At 37.2% G+C, this 17,970-nt stretch overlaps 1 protein-coding gene across 1 annotated transcript; it reads right to left on the reverse strand.

Annotated features, from left to right (window-relative positions):
• Positions 1-12,249: 12,249 nt before the first annotated feature.
• LOC131997081 (uncharacterized) lies at positions 12,250-13,689 on the reverse strand. Its single transcript, XM_059367371.1, has one exon. The coding sequence runs from the start codon at positions 13,687-13,689 to the stop codon at positions 12,250-12,252; it is 1,440 nt and encodes a 479-aa protein (XP_059223354.1).
• Positions 13,690-17,970: the final 4,281 nt, after the last annotated feature.

Here is a 17,970-nt window from a genome sequence, read left to right on the forward strand (position 1 = left end):
TTTTTTAAAAAAAAGTAAATGCATTTTTAATAAAATTTAGAATGAACTTTAATCAAATATACTTTTTTATACTTTTTTTCTAAAGCAAGCTAAAAGTAACAACTGATAACTGACAGAAGAAAGAATGGAATTACAGAGTCACAAGCTGTGAAAAAATTTGTCAACGCCGACTATATGAAAAATCCGCAATTACTTTTTGGGCAACCCAATACGTCACCAATTTGACGATTAAACGAAAAAACTTTTATTACGAATAGTTAATAAAAAATGTTCTCTTTGGTTCCGAAAACGTTGACGATTTAACGAAAAAAACTTTTATTACTAATTGTTAATAAATAACGTTTTTTCAGTGCTAAATTTTTAACTATTTGTTCTCTTTGGTTCCGAAAACGCATTTCATTGCAGTGACATATAAGGGAAACCCTTAAAAAGTTCATTTAATACATATTAGGTCTGTTCGAGTACTTTTGCAGTAAAAATTTGCAGGAGAGTAAAAACAGACTTTATCCCCTTTCGCTACTTATTTGAATTAAATAGCTGAACTTCATAAAACAGCTGTTCGATACTGCGAATTTTTGATGGAAAAAAACCCTCCAGTAGAAATTTACAAGCTCTCAATTACCAAACGCTGACGCGAACGACTTCCAGTAATAATTTGTGCAAATTTGCACAAATTTTTGAGTACACGTACACACATATAATCTACAGCACAACTCCAACTAATACAAGTCTGGAATAACGTACTTAACTAAAAAAAGATACGTCCAATTACTACCAACTAGGTCTGTTCGGGTATTTTTCCAGTAAAAACTAGCATGAAAGTTAGAACAGCCTTTGCTCTCTTTTGCTATTTATTTGAATTAAGCAGCCGGTTTCTTAAAACAGCTGTCCGATGCTGCAAATTTCTACTGGGAAAAAACCTCCAGTAGAAATTTGGAAGCTCTCTCTTCTGCAGGCAAACAAAGTACCCGAAAGAAGCACAGTGAGGAATTTAACCTCAAGAGTGTCGACGGACAGGCCGATCTTCATGAAATTCCGTAAATGTGACTTATATATCTGATACATATATTGTTTATACTATTTATTGATATTACAAAAGCTCTTTGATTAATGTTTTTTTAATGTCGATTTTATTGAAATTCAGCTTATGACGGAAGGAAGTTGAAATGGAGATATTTGGTGAATATGAAAAAATATTTTTTTTTTATTTTTTATTAATATTATATATATATATATATATATATATATATATATATATATATATATATATATGCTTTGGAAAATATTTTTAATGCTTTTTAATACTATAACGCCTACAAACAAGATCCGATTGGGATGTCAGATGTTGCCGATTTCAAGAAAATCGGTTAAGATTTGCATATAGTTCCTTTCAGGGACGTAGACAAAATAATTTTGTCTGCAGAAAAAATTTAAATTAATTTTCTTCTAAACAAAAAAATTCAGCAAAATTTTTTACAATGAAAAAATTTCATATTTATAGTATTCTACAAAGACAACATTTTGCTGAGACCAGGCCGACCTTAAAATTATTTTTCTTAAGGACAAAATTGTAATGAAATTCTTAGTAAAAATAAAAATTTTATCAAATTTTTTCTCAACAAATGAAACTTTTCTAAAGACAACATTTTAGCGTAACATTCTCTACTGACAAAACTTCAGCACGGACCGGACCCCCTCAAAATTACTTTTTAAAGACAAAATTTCTTTAAAATTTTTACCAAGGATAACATTTTAATTAAATTTTTCCTAAAGACAAAATTTTATAAAAAAAAAGTCAGTAAAAAGAGATTATTTTTTAAGCCAAAATTTCAATAAAATTTTGCAAATTGTGATACTTCATTTTTCATAAACATATTCAAAGTCTTTTTATTAAGCTTACCAGTCCCAAATAAAATTAAATATTTTTAAAGACAACTTTTTAACCCATTACACCTGACCCTCGATTTAATTGTCCGATTTTAATGAAATTTTATATATTCATAACATTGACGCATCCATTTTTTTTAAATATTTCGAATTTTAAACATTTTTGAATAAAAAATCTTTTTATTTCCTAAGCCCCTTTAACAAAAAAAAAATCATTTTCTTAATATTTTATGAACATTTAGCGAAGAAAGCTGGATTTAAAGATTTTGGCATAAAATAGCACTTACTGTCAAAAGAAGTAGGATTATTGCCATAAATGTATTTTCTGTGATTTTATTGTTGACTTTAGGAATTTTATAACTTTGTCTTCTTGGTTTGGCTCGAGGTCACAAAAACAGGTGTTGGTGTTTTATTTGTAACTAGCTGACCCGGGCCCGCTCCGCTGCGCCTTCTTTTACTTTATATGGAACCAAAGTTTCTTTGGAATATTTATTTTCGAAAATTAAAGATTTTTTTTTGAAATACCATGCTACGAAAATAGTATATCGCTTGACTTAAAGTTTAACAATATTGGTCTACGAATTTAAGTTTGGATATAAGGTGTACACCCAGATACTTGGCCCTGAAAAAATATCAGCATCGTGCTCTTCTCTCAAATACCTTTTATTTAAACCCCATATTGCCACTGGCTTAAGAGGAGTTTACAGGATGAGGCGTCCCCCAAACACATGGCCCCAAAATCATTTAGATATCAAATTCGTATTCTACTCCCAAATACCTTTATTTGAGCCCCATATTGCGATGGTCACTAAAAAATTGCTCTGCGTGGGGTATTTTGGGAAAGGGGTAGACTCCCAGAAAATTGGTATCAATTCTTACTCTACCCCCCAATACTTTTCATTTAGGCCCACATTGTCATGGTCGGTAAATATGCCCGATTTAGAGGTGTTTTGGGGATTGGGGTGGTCCCCAAAACTCTAAGCCCGGAAAATATATCAGCAACGTGCTCTATTCTCATATATCTATATATCATTTATTTGAACCCCATATTGCTATTGGCCTCAAAATTGGATATCAAATTCGTTTTCAAATCTCATTTAAACTCCTTATTGCAAAAGTCAGCAAATATGTCCGGTTTGGGGTATTGGCCCTAAAAACTATAAATATTTAGTTCCACTCTCTTTAAGACCCAAATTGTCCTGGTGAGCAAATACGTCCTATTTGGGGGTTGTTATGGTGGTGAGACGTCCCCTAGACAGTTGGTCCCTAATGTTGATAACAGATACGTGGTCTACTCCCAAATACCTTTACTTTGAGCCCCATATTTCCATAGTCGGCAAACATGACCGGGGGTGTTTTGGGGGATGGGCGGCCACTCAGTGAGTTGGCCTTGAAAATATATATCGGATTCGTGTTCCACTTTAAAAATGGCCCCATAGACACTTTTCCCAAATATTGATATCAGATTCGTGCTTTACTCCCAAAGACCTTTCATTTGAGCCCCATATTGCTATGGTCGTAAATTTGTCCCCTTTGGGGGATGTTTTTGGGGAGAGGCGGCCCCCCAAAATTTGGTCCCATATTTGGATATCAGATTCTAATTCTTCACTCAAATACCTTTTATTTAAGACCCATATTCCCATGGTCACTAAATAAGTCCTGTTCCTATCCTAAATACCTTTCATTTGAGTCCCATATTGCCGTGATTGGTGTAAATATATGTTTGGTAGGTTTTAGGGTGGGGCGGCCCTCCTAGGTACCCCATCCGAAATTTGGACCAAATTTTTATTTTTAGGGTACTGTATGAGAGCACACAAAATTTCGCTTAAATAGCACCACCCATCTCTGAGATCTGGCGTTTCTGAAAATTAGGGTAAGGGGGAGGGTCCGCCCCACCGTCAGATATCAAAAAATTTAGTACCCCATTTTCACCACGGGATCATTATGCACCATCTGTGAAAATTTCAAGAAAATCGGTTCAGCTGTTTCTGAGTCTATAAGGAACACACAAACATACAAACAAACAAACCTACAAACAAACACAAATTGATTTTTATATATAAGATTTTCTTTCAGTTGAACTTGTGCGCTGTAAAGGAAAAGTCGATTGTTTTGTTTCAAAATTTAAATCTCTGATAAAGATCACCGTGCTCTTCGTGCTCTTCTCTCAAATACCATTTATATAAACCCCAAATTGCCATTGGTTTAAGTAGAGTTTATAGGATGAGGCGTCCCCCAAACACTTGACCCCAAAATTGGTTATAACATTTGTTTTCTAATTGTAAAAGTCAGCAAATATATCAGGTTTGGGGTATGGACCCTAAAAGCTATCGGTATCGTGCTCAATTGTATTGAAGACCCAAATTGTCTTGACGAGCTAATACGTCCTACTTGGGGGGTTTTTATGGTGTTGGGATGCCCCCAGATAGTTGGTGCCGAATGTTGATATCAGATTCGTGGTCTACTCCCAAATACCTTTCATTTAAGCCCCATATTTCCATAGTCGACAAACATGACCGGTTTGGGGGATGGGGCGGCCACTCAGTGACTCGGCCTTGAAAAATATATCAAATTCGTGTCCCACTCTAAAATACCTCCTATTTGAGCCCCATATTGCAATCGTCTGCAAATACATCCTATTTGGGTAGTGTTATGGGGTTGCGGTGGCCCCATAGAAACTTTGTCCTCTTTGGGTCATGTCTTTGAGGAGGGGCGAACACTTGGTCCCACATTTGGATATCAGATTCGTATTCTACACTCAAATAGATTTTATTTTAGCCCTATATTGCCATGGTCAGTAAATAAGTCCTGTTTTGGGGGTGTTTTGGGAAGGGGTGGACCCCCAGAATCTTGGTCTCATTTTTGGATATAAGATTCGTATTCTATTCGCATGTACCTTTCATTTCTATATTGCCATGGTGGGTAAATATGCTCGATGTAAGGATGTTTTGGGGGTTGGGGTGGTCCCCCAAACACTTGGTCCAACAGTTGGATATCAGATCCATTTTGTAATCTTAAATACCTTTCATTTGTGTCCCATATTGTCGTGATTGGTCTCTATATATATTTGGTAGTATTGGGGGTGGGGCGGTCCCCCTAGGTACCACATCCGAAATTTGGATGCCGAATGTTTAATTTTAGGTTACCATAAGAGAGCACACAAATTCCGCTTAAATCGCACCACCCATCTCCAGGATCTGGCGTTTCTGAAAATTAGATTAAGAGAGAGGGTACGCGCGGGCCGGACCCCCCTAGGAATCATTTTTGAAAAATCACAAAACAAAACACAATTTTTTTCTACGTAAAGATAAAACTTGAAGGACATTTAATGAAATGAAATATTGTCTAAAGGCAAAATGTTGCTCAGGCCCGGGCATCCTCGAATTTTTCTGTAGACAATTTTCATTAAGTATTTATAGAGAAAAACTTTTAATTGATTACGTTTGACCCTTGATTCCCTTTTCCAATTTAGATAAAATTTCATATATTCATAATTTAAAGCATTTTTATTTTTTTAAGAAAATTAAAAAAAAAATCGCCAGCTGATAACATTTCTTGGTCGAAATTGAAATCGCGATACGGGTAACCAGTCAATCGCTTATAGCAAAAAAAACCCTTTGCTGACTTTTAAATGTTTTATACTACAAATACAAATACTACAAAATTACATTTATGTAGAAAAAAATCTTTTTATTTCCTAAGCCACAACTTCACATTCAGGAGCGTACTGAGAAAGATCACAGATGTTGGGCACTATGTAGACGGGCCGTAGGCTCGAAATGGGGCCTGAATCCGAGGATAGTCCACTGGCTCTACAGGAGCGTGATTAGACCAATTCTTACTTATACCTCAGTAGTTTGGTGGACTACGATGGAGAAAAAGTGCAACATAAGAACCATGCAACAGGTTCAGAGAACATGTTGCCTTGACATAGGCGGAGCGATGTGGACCACGCCCACTATGGCACTGGAGAGTATTCAAGATATCCGACCCATTGATATACAGATAAAGTGTGAGACAGCCACTGCGGTTACACTAGCCGTAGTTGCCATAAGGGCAATAACAACCAGGACGGTAAGGTTACGACATGTCTTGCAGTGTAAAAAGGTGATTAACGCCTTCTCTGAGGATGGCAAAATCCGCATCGTTTGGGTGCCGGGCCATAACGGAGTAAGGGGAAATGAAAGGGCAGACGATTTGGCGGTGAAGGCCAGAGGACTGCCGTCAATAAACTTGGTTAACCCGCAACCTTGCGGGCAGTTGCTCAACAACAAACTATTGAGTGCACTATCTGTCAAAATCAGTGCAACTCTGGTTTTGAGTATGTTACTAGTTCGCGCCATTTTTCGTTGTTTGTGTGTGTTGTAGTTCTTAACTATAACACTCACACACAACCAAATCTCGTTGACAGATAGTGCACTTCGAGAGAAAAAATTTTACTCAGCTGTTAACGGTACATTACCTGGTAATTATGTCATGCTTTCGGTTCAACGCAGTCCGAGTTAAGGGAGTGGGCGACGCATGCTCGACTTTGTGGAGCAGCGAAACGATCGGTAGGACGGCGAAAAACCTATGGGGGATCCAGATCGTGAGAAGACGAGGTTATTTCTGAAAGGAAGTAAGAAGGAGGTCAGTATAGCTATTGGTATCATAACGGGACACATAGGACTGCGAGCTCACTTATGTAAAATCGGTGCGGCAAGTGATAGCATGTGCAGGTCATGCGGGGAAGATGATCAGACATTAGAGAATTTCCTTTGTCATCGCCCAGCTTTCTTGTTTAACAGATACCGGCACTTAGGTAGAGACACAATACCAGACATGAACCAACTTAGGGGAGTGGTATTGAAAACAATTAACGATTTTGTAAATAGTACGGAATTCCTAAATTAATTTTTTTTGAGGTTACTTTATAGTTTCTAGAGCGCACAACAAGCCGAGTACCGTCTTAGGTGTATGTCCATAGTGGCATGTGGCGTAATAATATCTGCACCCTCTTTTCAACCTAACCTAACCTAAGCCACAATTTATTTACAACAAAATAAATCATTTTTTAATGTTTTATAACCATTTAGCGAAGAAATGTGCATTTTATTACATTGGCATAAAAAACACCATAATTTTTTTTAATAAAGAAACCATCAAATGCAACAAGGCACTAAATGGATTCCAGAAATCTAACTCCTAAGAATTTTGAGACAAATTTTTGTTGGTTATTTTTAGATGTAAAAAAATTGCCGACTTTCGAAAAGCCATTTTCCTCAAAACATGACCTTATATCATGGGAAAATTTGTTTTTTAACTAGTTTTAGTCGTCCACTTACGCCAATCCCAATTTCAGTAGGATACCTCTATACATACCTCTCGAAATCTATCAGTCAATAGCAAGCAGCGTTGATTCTAGTACAAATTTATTAGTTCTGTAGTCTTTGACCGTAGAGTTGGACACAGTAAAATATTAGTTAAAACTATAAACAATTTTAAAATTTACTTTTTTTTGATTTTCTTTCAAGAAAATCTTTTGACAATGAAAGGATTTTGCAAATAATGATTTCCTTTTGTTATGTACGAAAATCTTTATTGAAATTTGACGGGTCAAATTGCATTTTACAGAAATGTGGATACTTAGATCGTGATTCACAGTGAAATACCCATGTTTCTCAAGATTAATTTATTGAAAAACTACAAAAATATCATTAATAACGTAAAAGTTTTATTAACATTTTATCGTTTATAATGGGAATACCCTAATGAATGAAATCAGAAAGTCTCTTTGCTTCAAAATATATTATGTACAAAAAGTAATCGTAAAAAATATTTATTTTCAGTGTGAAACACGAACTTAAGACCCACCTTAAGTGAGAAAATGTGTTAAAATAGCATAGACAGCCAAGGCGGATTTAACAAGGTGGTCTCACGCGAACAGCTGTTAACAGCCGGCTAGGTTTGACGGTATTAAGTTGTTAGATTTTTGTTTGCATTCTGTCTGTCTGAACACTATTATGGTACCCGGTGTTTGGAAGATGGGCAGTGTGATCCCGCTTCTGAAACCTGGAAAGGACACGAGCAAGGGGAAGTCGTACAGACCGATCTGTCTTCTTTCATCAGCGGCCAAGACGCAAGAGGGACTTCTCATTCCGATTCTCCCGTTGGAAAATTTCCATTCGACGAGCATCAGCATGCATTTTGAAGGCCGCATAGAAATACAACTGCGTTACATGTCATCACCGTACACAAAAGTAGAAACAACGTTCTCAAGTCCCTTGTCGGCAGCACTTGGTATGCTGGGAAAAGAACCGTGGACTAACCAGCTAATGCTTCTGGATATTGTGGCTAGACAAATTGCTGCGACCACTGATGTGAGGCTAAGGGAGCTTTCTATTTGGCCATGCAGCGGCTACAGACGCTGTGTTTTCATTGAAGATATCTGTATTCGTTCACAATTGGCAGACTAATTTGCACTAATTTTTTTTCAATCGCACTATACCTAACTTTTAACTGCCCAGCCAGGCCCACTAAATACTACGGCAGAATCTTCCCTCCTTAACAAATTTAAAGGAACGGTGTTGGTTTCATCGTAGCTCTCTGATGAGGATGATTCCATCAAAACACTTAAGAAACCGATCATTGCTTTTTTCTTGGCGTCTAGAAGAGTACAATGTTTTAGTTTTTCAACATTTTCCAAATAATTCCGCAAATTTTGCACTTACCTTTTAATGTAGAACAACCGACTTGAGGTAAAATTACAACTTTATTTGGCGAGTTTTCTGTACCTGAACACTAGCTGCTGCCTTGAATCTTCATAAAAAGTATATAAAAATTTAACAAATTTAATGATAACCAATAAACAATTTTTTTTACTTACCTCTACCTTTTTGATCCATTTTGGTGTTATCTTTTGTATTTTCATGTAATAGCTGCTTTTTATAAAACAGCAGACCTTTACAAAACATCTGTTCAAAGTTGCAAATTTCTGCTGGCAAAAAAAAGTGCCAGTAGGAATTTGCAGGTTCTCTGTTTTCTAACTGTCAAAATTTGCTTTCTCTCGCGCTCTCTTCTGCTGGCAAATAAAGTATGCGACTTCCGTTAAAAATGTGTGCATATTTGCACAAATTAATAAGTTCCCAAACACAGCTATTGTTTTACCATGATAGACAGCAGACTTTTATCTATGAGAGCAAGCTTGATATTACATTGGTTGATATTACATTGATTATTACGTTTGCCGCTAAGCCATTTGACATCAATTAGTGGGCAAAGAAAGAAAAAGTTTACAACTACAATAACGTAGACATCTCTTCGTGTTTCTGATTCTAGTTCTACCACCTTTTCTTATTTTATCCCCAATAAATTAGGAAAGCTTTAGGACTTATAAAACATGATGGAAATTAGAAGCATATACGACAATAGCAAGATGTACAATATTCATTTACAGGTAGTGGCAGTTGCCCGACAACAATATATTGAGTGCACTATCTGTCAAAATCAATGATTAGTGCAACTCTGATTTTGAGTATGTAACTATTTAGTTCGCGCCATTTTTCGTATGTTTTTGTGTTTAGCTGTAATACACACACAACTAAAACTCGTTGACAGATTGTGCACTTCGCGAGAAAAAATTCTACTCAGCTGCATACGGTACACTACCTGGTAATTATTATATCACGGACAATAGTTTGATGCAATTCTTAACGGACTTCTTTCCCAACACAACCGGATTTTCGATTGTTTTTAATTAAGTTCAAAGATGATATTAGCTACTTCATTTAAGCAGAATGTACAATAGATGGTTCATCGTAAAAATTGGTCATCATTTATTTTTTGAAATATTCGGCAAATATAGTTGCTTAATGTTTTCAGTTTGTTTGTGAAAAATCTTATACAAGAAATAAAAGTCATTTAAAACCAATAGACCGACACAAACAATAACCTGTTGAAATCATAAAACTATTTAAAAGCAAATGAAAAAATGTAATAAAAATATTGAAGCGGATTCGTCCAAAACTTTCACTTTAAAACTAAAATATTTGCAAAGACAACCACACTTTGCAGGCTTTGAAAGGCTGGGATCAGCCCAAGATATGTTCATTTACAGGTAGTGACAGTTGCCCAACAACAAAATATTTGGTGCACTATCTATCGAAATCAGTGATTAGTGCAACTCTGATTTTGTGTATGTGACTAGTTCGCGCAATTTTTCGTTGTTTTGTGTGGTATGGTTCCCAACTAAAATACACATACACAACCAAAACTTGTTGACAGATAGTGCACTTCGCGAGAAAAAATTGTACTCAGCTGTTTACGGTACACCACTTGTATATTATGTCATGGATCAGCCTATAAATAGTGTGTTGGCAATCAGTGCCAAATCCAGCTCAGATTTTATGACCAAATGTCACCGCCGATAGATCAGTGCAAAACTCCAATAGCGCCCACAATTTTCAAAGAATTTTCGATTTTGAAAAAATGTGCGCTAGATAGTTCTGCATAAAACCTCAGATCATTTATTCTAGCTTTTACAATATTTATTTGAAATATGTGACCATGACATTGGGCAAAATTTGGCATACAAGCAATACAAAGAGCATAAGACACAAAATATGTGCTTGTTTTGGGATGGAAGGATCGAGGATCTCTTGAATTAGAAAAACCAAGATTCGAAGCTTTATATGTTTAAATAGTCAACTATGACTGTCATCTTTTTCTAAACAAAACCCGCTTAATATGCCGCTTGATCTAGAGGTTCTCACTTGTAGCGCTGGACCTCACGCTCTAGGTAGAGGTTAAACAGTGCCAGAGATATCACTCCGCCTTGGGGAACCCTCTGTTTCACTCAAAGGTGTTTCGATTTTTATCCCTAAATTCCACAAATGACTGGCCACCACACAGATAGTTCGCCACCCAGCGTATCAGGCCTGGCTGGAGGGACGTATTGGCGATGTCATCAAATAGTTTGGCATGGCTGACCGTGTCGAATGCCTTTGATAGGTCCAGTCCTACGAGGTCCATCCCATCACATGGCCCGGGCTCATTGAAACGACGGCAGATGTGTGCGGTGATGGCATTCAAAGCAGTTGTTGTGCTATGCAGTCTTCGAAATACATGCTGATGCTCGACGAATGGAAATTCTCCTACGAGGCTCGGGAGGAATAGTTCCTCTAGTGTCTTGGCTACCGGTGAATGTAGGGATCACTCTGCCCATTTTCCAAACATCGGGCACAATAAGAGTGTTCAAAGATAGGTTGAGGACAGTTGTAAGGTACTCGACTACAGGTTGATTTAGATTTTTAGCATCAGTGTTGAGATTCCGTCGGAGCCCAACGCCTTGGATGACTTGGCGCCACGGATGACATTCGTAACTTCGACCACGGTAAATTGTGATGGCTGTTCTTCGGCTCGGAGACCACGTATACGTCGAATGGCTCTCCTCCTAGCCCTGTCGCTCTGGGAATGCACAATAAATTGACGGGTGAACAACCTGGCGCACCTCATCGGATCAGTCACAGATACGTCGCCAAAAGTGACTGAGGTCCTGTCTACCGGGGTTCCAGAGTGACTTAACAGTAGACCACAGCTTGCCTAAAGCGGTACCTTGGTTACATTGCTCCAAATGGTCCAGATTATGTTCGTTGACTACCCTTTTTATTTCCAAATTCAGCTCGCTGATTCTGGGGTTAGTGGTGTCCGTGCAACTAATTCCATCACGCTCGTCTGCCTACCACTGCCTGCGCCGGGAAATTAAGTCGCACTTGGGGTATTCAACCGGCTGGTATAAAGCAATGGTGAAACAATTAAAGGTGGTTTCATTTGTACAACAACCACAAATCAAATGGTGGAAGCTGCCATCATGCCATCAAGCATGTTAAGCTGACCAATGTGTAAGCTGAAAAATGAAAACACCCGTACGGTTTGGTTGTATCTTCAAATCTGATTTATTATGCCATTCAATCCTGTTTATATACTATCTTACCAACTAATTCTTAAACTACACTAAGCGAACAATCTTATCTTCCTTATTAGACGAATAACAACAGTACCTAATTACAGCGTCCCTTTTAAGTGATAAGCCGGTCATAAACTACCTAAGCGTCTTCCATATGCGCGGCAGGAAAACCCTAAACAATTATCGCTTGTAAACTCATTTACTTTATGGCTACATTAGATATGCATTAAGAAACCATAAACTGTAAAGAGATAAACAATCTCTATTGAAAGAGTAGGGATAAATGATCCTAATGACCTGAACTATTTTGATAAGAAAAGTATGCTTAAGATATTTTATTACTCCACCTTAAGATTATTCTAATGTATAGATTGTGTTCATATTTTTATGAACATTCTCCCGGCCGGCAAATAAACATTCTAGACCGTCGGCACCCCTGGGAACTGAATTGCAGCTATGCGCCTCTTCCTTATCTTTCCTCTTATGCATAGAATTATTAGAATTATTGATATTATTATAACTAAAATAAATGCCAAATGACCGGACCAATGATGGAACTCTAAGCCTCTTAATTTTATTCCTTCCTTCTTTAAATTGTCCACGACCTTCTTCAGTTCGTTGACCTCTTCGTGATGATTGACCAGTACATTTCCAAGGGGTTTTATGATTTCTCTTTCAGCCGGACTCACATCCTTCAAAAGAACTGAGGGAAATTTGGAAGATATCTCATCCTTTTGCTGATGGACCGCCACCAATGTGATTTGGTCTATCCTTGCCGCACAGTCTGGCTCTAGGACTAAAATACCTTGCTGTGGAAGCTCCATTAGGGTTTGCTGTTTGTCCGAACATTTCACGTGAGCTGTTGTGTTAGCAAATATCTTGAATAACCAGTTTGCCTTGCGTTTGAGCTGTATAAAATATGGACTGTTTTCTACTTCATCGTAAGTGCACTTCAAGTTTATGTGTGGCCTCAGAGGAGCTAACTCGCAATCATTTGTAGACGCATCTCTCCACGGAAAATTTTCTTCGCAAACAATTTCATCATCCAAGGTGCCTTTACACTCGTTCAACATGGCTTGCGTTAGATAGTGAAATGAATCCAATTCGAAATTGTACACTATATACGGTGCCTTTGTCCTCGCTATCATGACGACATTATTTCGTTCAAACGGTATCGGAATAACTCTGTATAGTTGCGATGACTGCCTATTGAAAAGAGGTATTTTCAAGTCGATTACCAACTGAGTGCCTACAAACATCCCATGACCTCTCATTAAATGCAACACCTCCTTCAGTTCTGCACCAGTGCTTTTACCGGGTAAAACATACTTCTCTGGTAGAGCATTACGTATTCTTATTATCTCAGACTGCAGTTGACTGGGACTCATGAGCACGGGGTGAAAGTGACCATTGTTCACTTCCAACAATACGTCGATGACCTCTTTCTGCGTCTCGTCACATTCTGTGATACTCTCGTGTATTTCTTTGGTGATTATAAAGAACCGAATTGATTCTCTATAAACGTAATAATTCTCGTTCATTGTGGCGCTTATGTTCTCAATTTTGCACTTCATTTCCGTAAAGTGCGAATTGACTTCATCTGTCGTTCTCTTTAGCAGATTGACCGTAGCATCAACTACAGATGTCTGCTTCCTTTCTAGTTCTTTAAGATCATGCTGGTTCGCTAATAGGTTTCTCACGTTGTTTTCCATTGCCACGCGATCTTCGTCGTCCATCACTCCGAAAACCCAATGTTGAAAAGAGCCTACGAACTTCAATGGAGCTCCTCTTTTCTGGCGTCTATCTTCTTTCATGAATAAACGATTATTCGCCTTTATTTTACTTATTTTGTATTCCATGTTCCTTATAACTGACCAGCACTGATCTTGAAATGTTTGGAGTCTCGGACATATTTCTTTTGATTTGTCCAGTAATCTTGCTGCAAGCTCCAAAGCATCCAAATAACTTCGCATTTCGAAATATATGACCATATTCCATGAAGATGATGACATATGGGTCTGTGATATCGGATCCAAGCATTGCCTTCGTGTTGCTGATTCTCTCCAAATGGATTAGTGTGTTATGACTCAATCCGCACTTCTGACATTTGCTATCACTCAAACACCGCTTATCTTTCCCGTGTTTGAGACATTTGAGGCATAACTGCGCTGTCTTTACCCAACTATATCTCTCGTTCGATGACTGTGCCGCAAATTTCCTACAAGCAACAATATCATGCCCATTAAACTTGCAGAATCGGCATTGCTTCTTTTCCGCCATTCCAGATCTATCCTGCGGCTTAAATAGTCCTGGTACGAATTGTTTTCTGCTTGTTGAAGCCTCCAGTGCTTGATACTGCTGTTCCAGAAAGTCCAACACATCTGCCAGTCTTTGAATCTCTTTAGATTTTTTTACATTTTGCTCATACTGAATAAGCCCCTCCTTATCGAGTTTACGTATGATAATTCGGGCTAAAATTGGATCCGCATGGTCTAAAGGAATATCCATTGCTTTTAAAGCATGAATACTCTCATTCACGCTGTCTAGCAATTTTCTTAGACCCACCGCCACTTGGCTGTTTATACTTGGGTGATCCAGAATCTTGTCCACTAGTTTCGTGAACAAAATTCTTTTATTATTATATCTCTTCTCCAGCAATTCCCATGCTGCTTTATAATTTGCGTCTGTGACTTGCAGATGCTGAATTAAACGGAAGGCATCTCCTCTTAAATTCGTTTTTAGGTAGTACAGTTTTTGAACTTCGGATAATTGAGAGTTTCCATCTACCATTTTCTTAAACAGGTCATGAAAGCAATTCCAATCCTCCACATTTCCATTGAAGCATGGAATCTCTATCCTTTTTAATTCCACAGTCTGTGATTCTTCTTTCAAGCCACTCATCTTTACAATTATATTTTGTATTTTTGTGTTCATTTTTTCTTCTATGTCTTCCAGTTCTTCATCCACTTCTTCCATTCCATGTTCTGTGGTTAATTCCAAATGAAGCCGCTTGATGTCGTCGAATTGTTTTTCCCACATAGACTTCATATTTTCTAGAGCATATATGGAGACCCCAGAAATATCTGCTTCCATGGCATCGGAAAACTTCATGATCCTTCTGCGGAATTGAGACAGCACTGCATTTTTTCTCTCACTATTGGTATGTGGGGTGGCTATGGTCAATTCCTTCAACGCTGCTCGCTCTTCTACTTGCTGGGTGACTTCTCTCTTCTTCTCATATAATTGCTCTTGTAGCATCTGCTCCATTTTCTTTTGAAATATCTCCTGCTGTCTCTTCAGTTGCTCCTGCTGTGTTTGAAATTGAAGTAGCATGTTTTCCTGTAATGCCCGAAATTGTTCCATTACTGCTCCTTGGTTCTCTTTTTTCCTTGCACCCTTTTCGTGCTCAGTTGTCGTTGTAGGATTTGTCAGTAGCGCAAGCTCCACTTTTTCGCTTCCGGTTTCCTCATTTTCGGGCTCCTCTCTAATTTGTTGCATGTGTTCCTTGCATTTTTCATAGGAACTCTCAATTCTCTCCCAGATGTTGTCCTTGAAGTAGACATCGCTATTCGGCCCAAGTTGCTCTAATTTATAATTATTTAGCTTTGCTTCCTCCATTTTATTCTCTAGCGACTTGGACGTACTTTCCAATGTAGCCTTTCTGAACTTCTCCGTCTTTAGTTTTCCAGAAATCTCAATGATTTCCTTAAGGATTTTATTTTGAATTTTGTAAAGAATATGTCTATCTGCCGACATTTTTATTATTTGTTTTTTTTTTTTTTTTTAGTATTTGCCTTTTAGCTGTTATTAATTGGTTTTGTTTTTTTTTGATATATTTTTTTTTTTTTTTAATTTTTGTTTTTGCCTTCTTTTTTTTTGGCTATTTGTATTTTTTTTACATATATATTTTCTTAGCGCTGTTTTTTTTTTGTAGTTGCCTTTCTTCTTGGCTTTTTTGATTTTTTTTTTTTTGGCTTTATATTTTAAGGAATTCCTTTTCCTGTTTTATTTTTGATCTGTTTTTTTTTAATATTTTTTACGGCCGCTGATTTTCAATCCGGTTCGAAGGACCAATGTTAAGCTGACCAATGTGTAAGCTGAAAAATGAAAACACCCGTACGGTTTGGTTGTATCTTCAAATCTGATTTATTATGCCATTCAATCCTGTTTATATACTATCTTACCAACTAATTCTTAAACTACACTAAGCGAACAATCTTATCTTCCTTATTAGACGAATAACAACAGTACCTAATTACAGCGTCCCTTTTAAGTGATAAGCCGGTCATAAACTACCTAAGCGTCTTCCATATGCGCGGCAGGAAAACCCTAAACAATTATCGCTTGTAAACTCATTTACTTTATGGCTACATTAGATATGCATTAAGAAACCATAAACTGTAAAGAGATAAACAATCTCTATTGAAAGAGTAGGGATAAATGATCCTAATGACCTGAACTATTTTGATAAGAAAAGTATGCTTAAGATATTTTATTACTCCACCTTAAGATTATTCTAATGTATAGATTGTGTTCATATTTTTATGAACAAAGCAGATCAGGGTTTTTCCAACACACGCAAACAAATTTGTGTACGTGAATGTATACGTGTGCGTACATAAGCAGAGTATATGCGAGAAAGAACAACTAAGAGAATCACCTCTATTATGTATGTCGTAGTCACAACGAATTCCTGTCGTTTATTGTGAATGGTATTACATATGTCGTTTTTCGCCTGAAATGCGACTATGTTTAAAATCTATTACATTTTTTGGTATTATGTATGCCGTTTTTTAACGAGAAATTCGACAGAAACAGTCGTAGAGAATTTTTCAAGTGACAAGATTAAAAATTACAAAAACTGAATAAAAATAATTAGAAAAATGAATAACAGCAAAACGTAAGTCTTAGTATCAAACATTTGTGCATTGTTTACCTAAAATTATTCAATTATACATATTTAAAGGATAAAGAAAACGACACCAAAACAATTTGAAGCTCTTGTGGATTTTATGTGTCAAAACCCAAATATAGCTAAAGGATACCATAAAAACACAGACAAGTTGTCCATTAAAGAGCAGTGGAATAATTTGCAAAGGAAGCTGAATAGTTTAGGCCCTCCCACACGTGAGGCTGAAGGTTGGATGAAGGTATGGGCAGATATGAAGAGCAGCGTTAAGCGTTATATGGGTGCCATCAATACAGCCAATTACGCCCGGAAACCTCGTTTGGCCATAGAAATGTTCCTTTATTTCCATCTTTTCCCTTTCGCTCATTTTGAATGTAATCCATTTGGAGCAAAGTTCGCTATACATCGCATCTATGCACTCGTGAAAGACACAACTCATTGTGGGTTGTGCCAGGCCCACGTTGAAATCGTTTCCTGCTCATTTTTGGTAGCTACCTTCCGCGAGTATTCTTAGTGTTGCTGCCAGCCGCAAAGTTTTAGGCACACATGTTGATCTGGAGGGATCACGAAGTTTTTGTGAAATTGTCCTTAGAACGTACCGAAAGGACGCTTTGTTCAGTCTAAAATTGCTTACAAATCTGCAAAAAAATATTGATAATTTGGGAGAAACGTGAAAGGAAACATACTTACTTTGAACTTGGAAGGGAAAATATGTTTGACTGAATTCTTATCTGCCTGCGATAACAAATAAGATTATAAGCATTGGTTTCGTCTTCTTCGTCAGAAGATGAAAAATTTGCAACACTTAGCATTTTTATTTTACTTTTTTACTTTTTATTACGAAACGTTTAAAAAGCCGGCAATTGTAACTCAAATATTTTCAATCAGCTGATGTTTTTATCACTGGGTAGTTCAGAATTTATTAAAATATGTAGGATACGTCTATTACAAAAACACTCACGTCATTTTTTTTACATAATACCAACGAAATGTAAATTCGAGTTCGACTACGACTGCTCTCGAAATTCGACTACGACATACATAATAAGGGTGAATAAAAATCTGACATCTTAATACCATCAAACCCGGCTGACTTTTAACTGCGGTTTGCGTGAGACCACCTTCTTAAATCCGCCTTGCTATAAAGCGAGCGGCAGCTGCGTTAATGATGTCTCGAAATTTCCTCTCGGCAACTAGCACATTTGAGGGGGGTGTCAGTTCACTGAAGCGG

The sequence above is a fragment of the Stomoxys calcitrans genome, chromosome 1, assembly GCF_963082655.1.
Source record: "Stomoxys calcitrans chromosome 1, idStoCalc2.1, whole genome shotgun sequence".
Taxonomy (NCBI): domain Eukaryota; kingdom Metazoa; phylum Arthropoda; class Insecta; order Diptera; family Muscidae; genus Stomoxys; species Stomoxys calcitrans.

What these genes read in the sequence shown, in the direction of transcription:
- LOC131997081 (XM_059367371.1), bottom strand. Translation starts at nt 13,689, where the DNA reads ATGGAATACAAAATAAGTAAAATAAAGGCGAATAATCGTTTATTCATG.